The 12060-nt window shown below is 39.1% G+C and overlaps 1 protein-coding gene across 1 annotated transcript in view; it reads left to right on the top strand.

Annotated features, from left to right (window-relative positions):
* lrba (LPS-responsive vesicle trafficking, beach and anchor containing) overlaps positions 1 to 12060 on the top strand; it is a 913498-nt gene that overhangs the window by 848387 nt on the left and 53051 nt on the right. Inside the window, exon 52 of the mRNA XM_078541260.1 lies at positions 7118 to 7285. Coding sequence (XP_078397386.1) covers positions 7118 to 7285 — 168 coding nt within the window. The remainder of the gene's footprint in view (positions 1 to 7117; positions 7286 to 12060) is intronic.

Genomic DNA, 12060 nt, shown 5'->3' with positions numbered 1-12060 from the left:
GAGTCATACCGAGCACAAAGGAAGATGGGTGTGGCTGTTGGAGGTCAATCATCTCAGTTCCAGGATATCACTGCAGGAGTTCCTCAGGGTAGTGTCCTCGGCCAAACCATCTTCAGCTGCTTCATCAATGACCTTCCTTCCATCATAAGGTCAGAAGTGGGGATGTTCACTGATGATTGCATGATGTTTACCATTGACTGACTCTTCAGATACTGAAGCAGTCCATGTCCAAATGCAGCAAGATCTGAACAACATCCAGGCTTGGGCTGACAAGTTGCAAGTAACATTGGTGCCACACAAGTGCCAGGCAATGACCATCTCCAACAAGAGAGAATCAAATCATCGGCCCTTGATGTTCAATGACATTGCCATCGCCGAATCCCCCACTATCAACATCCTGGGCGTTATCATTGACCAGAAGCTGAAATGGAATGGACTAGCCATATAAGTACTGTGACTACAAGAGCAGGTCAGAGGTTAGGAATCCTGTGGTAAATAACTCACCTCCTGACACCCAAAGCCTGTCCACCATCTACAAGACAAAGTCAGGAGTGTGATGGAATACTTTCCACCTACCTGGATGAGTGTGGCTCCAACAACACTCAAGAAGCTTGACACCATCCAGGACAAAGCAGCCCACTCGATTGTCACCCATTCCACAAACATTCACTTCCTCAATCACCAACGCACAGCAGCAGTAGTGTGTACCATCCAGAAGATGCACTGCAGAAACTCTTTAGACAGCACCCTCCATGACCACTACCATCTAAAAGGACAATGGCAGCAAACACATGGGAACACCACCACCTGGAAATTCCTTTTTTTTTGGAAAAAATATACTTTATTCATAAAATATCTGAAAGAACATTACAAAATGTTTCAAAATGGCCATCACGGAACGTGCAATGGTATTTAAGTGATCTCCCTAGATCATGTTGCACTCTGAGGTGCTTCAATATAATTGTGATACGTGTAATATTCATTGCATACATTCAATGTGAGTCATACAGTCCAAGAGGGCCTATACAATTCCCAGCCCCTTGGTGCACTATGGCTGAAAAGTCTTATGCAGCGACCTTTCCCCATAGCGCCTCTGCAGTGGCAGCCCTAAGCTTTAGTGTAGCCCTCAGCATGTAGCCCTGGACTTTAGAATGTGGCCCACCTGGAAGCTCCTGTCCAAGCCGCTCACCATCCTTACTTGAAAATTTATCACCATTCCTTCACTGACGATGTCAAAATCCTGGAATTCTCTCCCTAACAGTACTGTGGGTGTAACCACACTACATGACTGCAGTGGTTCAAGAAGGGAGCTCACCACCACCTTCTCAAGGGCAACTAGGAATGGGCAATAAATGCTGGTTGAGGTAGCGATGTCCACATCCCATGAATGAATAGAAAAAAAGTTGCATTGTAGTTAGGGCACTGAATTATCAATCAAATGGTTCTTAGTTCAAATTTCACCATAGTAAGTTGCAGAATTCAGTTCAATAAATCTGGTAATTGCCAGCTACCACTAGAAAAATAATCATGAAAGCTGCCAGATTCACATCAAAACCCAAGTGGTTTACTAATGCCTCCCTCATCAGTCTAGTCTACACACAAATCCAATCCCACGATATGTGCTTGATGCTTAATTCCCTCTGTAGGTGCCTAACAGGCCAGTCAGTTGTACAAATGATTGCTATGAACCAGATGGCCTTCTGAACCCAACTACAGATGGACAATAAATATGGTTATGCCAACATCATCCACATCCTGAGAACAAGTGAACAAAAAAGCTGCAAGACATCAATCAGCATTTGCTTTTAAATCCTTATCCTACATGCATAGTAATATTTATATTAACCAACATCTTCTTTCTCCATTGCTATATCTTGGTTTAGTGTAGAGCAATTCAATGTGTGATCTAATCCATGTAATGACAGTTATGATTGAAGATTATTCCAACAAATTATGCTTTTTGCTGAGTGAAATCCTAAATGTTTAATTAAACTTAATCTGAAACATAAGGGCAATATAAAATACAGATGCTGTTGTTAGATGTAACAGAGATGCTGCATTATTATACTTAATGAAATTGGATATTTATGAGTATTGGTAGATAAAGGGCTGCAATCTCATCGTTAACTTATTAAATGTACAGAGACCCTAAGTGGAACTGCAGCATTGCTGATAGTGTTGACTCTAGGTAAATTTGACAAGTTACCACTTTCAGTACGGAACCTTGCCTAATAGGAGCATATACAGGGAAATCAGGGGACCATACCCATTAATGTTCCATTGATTTTGAAAATTATGAGGGGTGTGCCCCTGAAATTGCACTCTCAGCAGGTTAGGCTACATGCCAAGACCACAAACTCTTTAAATCAAACCTATATGCTAAGAATAATGGATTGTTGAGTGTCAAATTTTTATTGGGCTCCTTGGAGTAAGCAGTTGTCCTTCCTCTTCATAAGAATGTATAATTTATCTCTGCCTTAATTTTTAAAAAAGAATATATATTGTCTTAAATGAATTAAAATATCTTGAAAAGCATATTTTTGTAATTTGCGATCTGGAAAGTAATTTTCAGTAGGAAGCCAAAGGCCTCAATTTCCATTATATGTAATTGACAGTGTTCTCTATGGAGCCTTGATTATTGAATTTGTCTTCTGCTATTTAGCATTAGCCTCTAAATTGTGCTAAATGTTATGGCAACAATGTCATCCTCAAATTTTAGGACTGGTAATTAACATTGTGATGCATTTCAGTTTGTATTGGTAACTTGTTTAATCACGCTGAGAGAAAATTGTAGATGCAATATTATAATCTTCATGCACCACCAGCTGCATTAGAAGACTACTGTACTTGAAGTTCCAATACATGATTAGATGTTGTAATATTTACAGTGCTAGCATTTGAGAAAGAAAATTTTTACATAACTGTTTTCCATTTTATTGTTGATTTTGCATAAATTAACACCTAAATATTAGAGGATGCAACTGGAGAATTGATAACGGGGAACAGGGAAATGGCAAATAATTTAAATCAATATTTTGCATTGGTCTTCACAGTGGAGGACACTATAAACATCCCAAAGATATCAGATAAGCAAGGAGCTAATGGGAGGAAAGATCTTGAAACAGTCCCTATCACGAGGGTCAAAATATTTTAGAAACTAATGGGACTAAAGGCAGACAAGTCGCCAGGACCTGATGGCCTGCATCCAAGGGTTTTGAAGGAAGTGGCTGCAGAAATAGTGGAGGCATTGGTCGAAATATTCCAGAGCTCACTGGATTCTGGGAGGGTCCCAGCAGATTGGAAAACCGCTAATGTGATGCCCCTGTTCAAGAAGGGAGGAGACAAAAAACAGGAGACTATAGGCCAGTCAGCCTAACATCTGTCATTGGGAAAATTCTAGAGCCCATTATTAAGGAAGAAATAACAGGACATTTAGAAAAGCTTAATGCAATCAAACAGAGTCAACATGGCTTTGTGAAAGGGAAATCATGTTTGACAAATTTGCAAGAGTTCTTTGAGGATATAACAAGCAAAGTTGATAAAGAGAAACTGGTAGATGTAGTGTCTTTGGATTTCCAGAAAACATTCGATAAGGTGCCACATAAAAGGTTATTGCACAAGATAGGAGCTCATAGTATTGGGGGTAATGTATTAGCATGGATTGAGGATTGGTTAACACACAAAAGACAGAGAGTTAGGATTAATGGGTCTTTTTCAGGTTGGAAAGACGTAATTAATGGAGTGCCACAAGGATCAGTCCTAAGACCCCAATTATTTACTATCTATATTAATGACTTAGAGGAGGGGGCAGAGTGTAATATGTCCAAATTTGCTGATGATACAAAAATATGTGGGAAGGCATGTTGTGATGAGGACATAAGGAATCTGCAAGGGGATGTAGACAGGCTGAGTGAGTGGGCAAAAACTTGGCAGATGGAGTATAATGTAGGAAAGTGTGAGGTCGTGCACTTTGAACTGAACTTTGAGCTGAACTCATGCAAACAAACAAATGGTTGAAATGAGATCAAGCAGGTATCTGAAGGCAAAATTTCATTTGCGATGCCATGGCATACAAGGCTATGGGCCTCGTGCTGGAAAATGGGATTAGAATAGTTAGGTACTTGTTTGACTGGCGCAGACTCGATGGGCTGAAGGGCCTTTTTCTGTGCTGTAGACCTCTATGATAGGAAAAATCAAAAGGCAGACTATTAGTTAAATGGAGAGAGACCCCAAAAAAGTGCAGCAGAGAGGGATCTGGATATTCTTGTGCATGAAACACAAAGTTAGCATGCAGGTCCAGCAAGTAATTAAGAAAATGGAATTTTGGCCTGTATTGCTAGGGGGTTGGAATTTAAAAATAGGGAAGTCTTGTTACAACTGTTCAGGGTGTTGCTGAGGCCACACCTGGAGCACTGTGTGTAGTTTTGGTCCAGGCATTTAAGAAAGGATATACTGGCATTGGAGGCAGTTCAAAAGAGATTCACTAGGCTGATTCCTGGGATGAAGGGGTTGAGTTATCAGGAACAGCTAAACAGGTTAGGCCTTTATTCATTAGAGTTTAGAAGAATGAAGGGTGATCTTATTGAAACGTACAAGATTCTGAGGGGGCATGACAGGGTAGATGTTGAGAAGATGTTTCCACTAGTGGGGGAATCTCGAACTAGGGGACATAATTACATAATAAGGGGTTGCTTATTTAAAATTGAGATGTGAAGGAATTTCTTCTCTCAAGAAGGTACTGAATGTCTGGAATTCTCTACCCCAGAGAGTTTTTTTTTTGTTCATGGGGTGTCAGCATTGTTGGCCATCCCTCGTTGCCCTAGTTCAGAGTTAACCACGTTGCTGTGGATCTGGTCAGACCAGGTAAGGATGGCAGATTTCTTTCCCTAAAGGATATCAGTGAACCAGATGGGTTTTTAGAACAATTGACAATGGTTTCATGGTCATAATTAGACTTATAATTCCAGATTTTTATTGGATTCAAACCCAGGTTCCAGAGCATTACCCTGGCCCTCTGGATTACTAGTTCAGCACAATATCACTACGCCATCACCTCCCCAAGGCTAGATCACTGAAATATTTAAAGAGGAGGTGAATAGATTTTTGAAATATCGGGGAGTTGAGGGCTATGAGGAGCTGGCACAAAAGAGGAGTTGAGGCCTGGGGCAGATCACCCATTATCTTATTGAATGGTGAGGCAGATTTGAGGGGCTGAATGGCCTACCCCTGCTCCTATTTCTTATGTTCTTATCACAAATGGGGCAAAACCAGCTCAACCACTATTTTCTGCCATGCCCTCACTGTACTAAATTATACTTCAATATTACAACAACATCTTCCTTTTACAGAACTAGCTCCACAAGCTTACTAGGTGGCATCTAATCCGGCAGCAGCTTTCAAGACTCTCAAACCTCTAGGTTTGCACTATCCCTGGAATTCCAGAGATTACCTCTATTATATTAAGGAATTCTGTTGATAGGGACCACACATTTTGTGTCAATGGCACTCTTTCTAGATAAATGGAACAAAGTGAGGTAATAATGCTTGACTTCAAATATATGGATATGGATTTCAGCCCTTTAGATAAATGCACTGCATCATTAATAAATAACTGCTTATACATATGACTGTTTTGTGGCAACTGATGTGGTTGTTTAGGTTATCATCTGGCTTTTTTAAGAATCAAATAATCATCATTTAAACATTGTTCTGGAATATTTTGGCAAATTAGTCATTTTTTGGTGCCTTTGTTTAAATACTGCCAGTGCTTCTTGCCTGTATTTGAAATGATCGTTGCTACATCCTTAGTGTTCAACTTCAAACGGTTCTATTGATGCATACATTCCAGACTGGTCTTTTTAAAGTTATATACACATCATGTGTAGCAAATAAGTGAATACATGTGTGCATTGATCTATATCCCTGTGCTGGCCACCTTTCCACACGCTGATTGGATAGGAACTATTCTTTGACCTTCATTACTAATGTACATGAAATGTAAAACCAGACAGTCCATTCTTTTAAAATCACATCATTTTGAGTTTTGAAAGGCTCTGAAAAAACTAGCTGCCACTGAGCTACACAGTTGTAGGCCATGCCTAAATGACTGGGCTAGAAATGAAGAGAGTTAGTAGTTCATCCCTCATCTTCTATAACTGGTATGGTAGCATTTGGTTTGGACCTTGAATCTTCACAAACTGAGTTCCTGATCTTGATTCAAAAAAGTTACTGGAAACACCAATTAGGGATGGGTGCTAGGGAAGGAAAACCACAGGTCAGCCCTTTTTGCTAGTTTGGCACACATTCGGAAAAAAATTAATGGGCAGATTAAACCATTTACCTGCTATTTCTCTCATTAGGATATGATGTCTGGGCAGGAGAGACATGAGCGGTGGGTGGATAAGACAAAATAATATATGAAGAAGCTTTCTCATCTCCCCATTCGCAAAGAAATATAACAAAAGCCACGCTTTTTACACATGAACAGTATAGTAAAGATGTCCCCAATCTGTCTGCTTTATAAAGTGCGCTGTCGATTCTGACTCTGGTAAGAGCGCTGTAACATCTGGTAGGTTTGTGCCTTCTGCACTTATTTACCCATTTTGCATATATCATTGCTGAGATTAATTTACTGCCTTTGCAGCTCTCCTTTATTTGATATGCCTGTTACACAGAAATAAACCCAAAAGTGCTGCCGTTGTTTTTATGGCTTAATCTACATATACTTGCAATACCGAGGACGTGTGTACTTAAAACTAATCTCTCTGTTGATCCATACCCTCACACTAGATGGAAAGCAGTGATGTTCCCATTCCTTGATTTTTATTCCAAAATGCATTAGCTCCCACTTTTCTGTGTCCAGTGCCTGGTAGGGTGGTAAATTAAAAGAGCATAGTATCCCAATAATTAATATATGTACTAAATATTAATGTTAAAAATATTTTTTGATTTTTATTTTGAGAGACTATTTATAGTTTTTAAAAGGTTACCATTTGTACTTCCTACCTGTGTGTGACATGCTGAAAGATTGTTGGTTAAACTAAATAAAATTTCAATACAGTGTCATGAAATATTGAATGTTCACTTAAAACTGAGTTATGGTGATTTATTTTTTCAGGTAAACTCACGCAGGTGATTTTTGGACACTGGGACGTTGTAACCTGTTTAGCCAGATCTGAATCGTACATTGGAGGTGACTGTTACGTTCTGTCAGGGTCACGGGATGCAACTCTGCTTCTCTGGTACTGGAATGGGAAAAATCACAGCGTTGGAGAATACCCTAACAGTAAGTGAAGGAAAATACTTAATCTAAATCTGTTTTTATTTGATATTTTTGTTTCTTAACTAACAATATAGGGCCAGAATTTTTCCCATGGTGGGCAGGATGGGCGGTGGTGGGTGCGGACCCGATTGCCGCCCACGATTGGCTGCGTGGCAGTATTTTACGCAGGCGAGCCAATTAAGGCTCGCCCAGCGTAATACATGGCTGGTAGCGCTCAGCGCTACCGTGTGGGTGGGGGGAGGAGAGAGAGTCGGGGCCTCAGGCATGGAGCTGACTCAGGCAGATTGAATGGATAATAAAACAGTTCAATAAATGATGTAAAAATTTATCTAAGCATGTCACCTCATGTGACAGTGTCACATGAGTTGGGCCATGTTTGTAAAGGTGGGAAAATTAATTTATTTATTTTATAAAAGCTTCAGGAAACCTCATCCCACCCGTGGTTGAGGTTTCCTGAAAAACGCTAAGGCCGCTTAGGCTTTTCGCCTGTCCGCCAACCTTAAGGCTGAACGGGCAGCATTCTTAACTACTTTAATTGATTTCTTAATGGCCTTAATAGGCCATTGCCATTTCGACGGGCACACAGCCGACTCTGGCGCATGCCTGCTGAACGAAATATCGCGATGGCGCATGATGACGTCGGGACATACGCTCGACGGCATCACGCGTTATTTTACGCGTCGGCGTGTCAGGCCCACCACCACACGCCGACCGGAAAATTCAGCCCTAGGAGTTTCACAAACTCAGGCTTTGGCTGCAATACCATTTGCAGTCATGTGAAAAACCAAAATGATCTCTTTTCCCCTTAAAACCCTTTATTTTACTCAAATGTTAAGTAAGCTTATTTAAATATGGTTTTTGGACAAGGTTACATTGCTTGGTGCACTATAGCTACATGTATGTACACAGAAACAAATCTCAATATTAATTCCCCACACGATGGGTAGAAGAGGGTTCCTTCCAGAATGCTGCTGAAGACTTTTGGTGTTGCGGTTGACTAAAGGTAAAAGTATAAGGCAGATAACAGGTGAATTTTTTGCCAGGGTACGGAGTTATGTAAATCTCCCTTGTAATGGAAATAGCCAGAATGTACAGAATTCCAAACCTCCTCCAACATTGCGTTCCTTAACTGGGTCTTTTCAATAGTTGGGGTGAAATCATGTCATGCACACTCACGTGTATTGGAAATGTGAAACCCAGAAGTAAAATGATACTGAGTCATTCCTGTGTAAATTGCGCATTCCCACACGTCCCATTACGTTAGGCATTTGCATTTGTGACCAACTGTCGGCTCCTTCTTCAGCACTAATCCTGTCCCCTCATTAATGTCAAGCCCAGTGTTAGGATTCCTAATTCATCATAAAACATTAGACAGATAATTCATGAAATGTAATAGCATTCTAAATTACAATGTTTTTGTACCTGTTATAATCCCAGCTGCTATTATTACTGGACAAATAAGATCCCAGAGTGAAACCTGGCTTGATAGATCCTAACCTTTTTTTTAGAAACTGTGGAGGAAATTTACTGAACAAATTCACAGGAGTCAGCTGATGAGCTTTTAATACAAAGAATAAAATATTTACTAAGACAAGAAAAATGAACTATATTACACCAGACACAAAGGTTGGAAATATCTCAATACAAACAGAAGAAGATGATTCAAATTCCCACTGTCCCTTTACTCCAGCTATATCTTTACAGACACACAACCCAATAAGAATTACCACTAGCTTGCTACAAAGGTTTCTTGCTTGGGACTGACATAGTTACAAATGGTTTTCGTCTGGTAGATCCCTGAACCTTCACTTGATGCTTCTCATCCAACTCTTATCTCTCCCTGAGACACCAAAAGCCACACTTTAAACTCATTGTTTCTTCAATTACAGAGCAAACAGATGAGTTCCCTTAACTCAGTCCTCCAGTAGCAGCTCGGCTAAAAAGATCACTTTACTGAGTCCCATAACTGATTACTTAGTTAACTACTGTCCCATTAGCCTTGTGGGAATTCTTCCCAGAGAGCTTCAGACCCCTGTCTTCTCTTTCTGACACACACACTAAACTCCGTCTCTACTTCTGAATTTTTTCTGTGTCTATGTCACTGTATCACGGTCGCTAGGAAACAGTAAAGTTTTTCTACTTTGTGTTTTGCTTTAGAATCACTAAGCTTTCAACCTCTTTTAACCCATCTCTTTAACTTCAGAGGTTGTAAGACCTCATTAAAAATGTATATATAGAAACAAACCCAAAAGGCCTAAAACCTTTTAGTCATCGGTCTAGCCAGACACCCAGGCATCAAGGTTCATAAACAAAACCTAAATGAAACTGAAACTATTTTTACCTTTATTAACACATACATACAAACATATATATATATAAATATATAATTTCAACTTAAAATTACACCACAGTGCCTTAGAGGAATAATTTGGCAAATAATAATTATGGATTTATATTACACGAATTGATCTCCTCTGACTGTGTAACATGGGGAAGTCAAGACCAAGTGTAGTCTTCAGGTGAAATGTGATTGGAGGGTGAGGGATACTTGGATCAGGATGGACAGATGTGATTCAGTCCCCATTTAAATTAATAGTTTGTCTTTATTTTTATATCAATACTTTAAGTTAAGATTATGGTTAATTAGGAGAACTTGTGGCCATTTAGGAAGTAGAATTGTTTGAGCAGAGTAATTTCTATGCAACATAGACTGAGTTGAAAGACACAAAATTAAGGGACTACATTGCCACCACTGGAAAAATGATGCCATTGCAAGGTGAAATTTTTACATAGGCAATTTATTTATAATATATAATTTATAATTTATAAATATTTTAAATTAACAATGGATTTTTGTAAAAGTAAATTGTAAATTTAGCTAGGAATCATTTCAAAGTTCCCAAATTTCATATTCTGCTGTTTCCAGCCATTAATATTTTCCTTCATGTTCTTTGCTCTGTCCCAAATTTCTCCATGTCTGCCATTATGGAAACCCTATTTAACCACCACTTCAGTTGCCTTTATACAGAGTCAAATCCCACCTATGTTTACTATCCTGCAGCCTGCAACAATACTGCAAGCAATGTACACCCACGAGAGGAATAAGTTCAAGTACTTCTGTAGACTGAGATTCAGATACCTTTTAACAGGACAATTACAGAGCTTGCAGGTCACCAACAATGTATAGCTTTTCAGAGTGCATTGAAAAAGTAATTTAGCTTCACACAATTACGTTTTTCTGTGTTAAAAGCCCAAGTTTCAAGAACAGCTGCTGAATATTACGTTGATTTCAGTAAAAGTGTACAGCTGGTTTAAATTTGTGTATGAAAAGACTTCTCCTTGAAGTTTTCTGCATCAGAAATCATGTCTTTAATTGACTTGAAATAAAGTTTGATGATGATGACCGCTATATACATAACAGCAATGGAAAATTCCACAAATCAGAGGTCTGGACTAATTATATTCCAAGACCTGTAGCACGCCTTAGCTTTCAATCCTTGGCACCTGTGGAATAAATTAAATACTGTAGCTGCCAGATTCTTACCTGTGGAAAGAGATTTAATAATTAAGTAGTTCATGAAGGGCCTCTAGTGTCAAAGACCCATACTGCAGCATCAGGATACTAGTTGGACCCTTTAAAATCAGACGGAACATAAACACTTCCATAGTATTGAGTCCAGGATACAACTTATCACTTCCCTTACAGTCATTAAGGAAATAGACGTACAAAATAGTGGGAATATAACATAGTGGTTATGTCACTGGACTAGTAATCGAGAGGCCTGGTCTAATGATCTAAAGACATGAATGTAAATCCCACCATGGCAGTTAATTAAATAAATCTGGAATAAAACAATACAACCAGTAATGGTAAGCATGTAACTAGTGGATTTTCATAAAAACCCACCTGGTTCACTCATATCCTCCTAGGGAAGGAATTTTTCATCCCTACCCTATCTGGCTTATCTGTGATTCCAGAACCACAGCAATGTGGTTGACTCTTAACTGCTCCCTGAAATAACCTAGCAAGCCACTATGACAAAGCATATTGGCTTGGAATTTGCGATCAGTGGCGTTGTCACAGTGTTCATCGCTGACCCTGAAGAAAGCAATTCTCAAAGGTCTAGTGATCTCTGTGGCATAGATTTCATCTTTCCCAACAGTAATTTGTACTTTGCGCCAAGTCAAGGGGATCTGCAGGTATCCAACAGCAGTAATGTCATCAAGCAGCTCAAGCAGCCAGTCACATTGAAGAATTCTCAAAGTCAGCAAACCATGCGCTGATTATCCTTCATTGCCAAATTATATAGATTTGCATTCAAGCTTAGGCAAATATGCTTCTTTCCTCCACGTCACATTCATGTTTTGTTTTTAAAAAGGCAATCCTACCAAACTAAAAACAATTTTTAATCATTTTCACACTATTTTTCTAATTTAACCTTTTTTATTTTGCATGTGCAACACTTAGCCTTGTCAAGAATGAGCTTTTCCAACATTAGTTTTGAAATTAAGAACATGACATGCATAAATTTAGCATTTAAACTGGCAGACTTTGCTGCTAGTACATAGCACAGTGAATAACTGATTATATGCAATTGTTCATGTTAACAGCTAAGTCAAGGTATCTGTGAAGTGTTTAAATATTTAACAAAAGCTACAACATATGTAAATGAGTATTCCTAAAATATCGATTTATCATATACAGGGATGTGTACACGGTTTTCTAACCATGCCAAATAAATAGAAAGATGCATGTTCCAGCGAAAGAAGGTTGTGCC

The sequence above is a fragment of the Cetorhinus maximus genome, chromosome 1 (genome assembly GCF_964194155.1).
Source record: "Cetorhinus maximus chromosome 1, sCetMax3.hap1.1, whole genome shotgun sequence".
Classification (NCBI taxonomy): Eukaryota; Metazoa; Chordata; class Chondrichthyes; order Lamniformes; family Cetorhinidae; genus Cetorhinus; species Cetorhinus maximus.
Note: the sequence above shows the minus strand (reverse complement) of the source record. Positions and strands in the feature narration are given on the sequence as shown.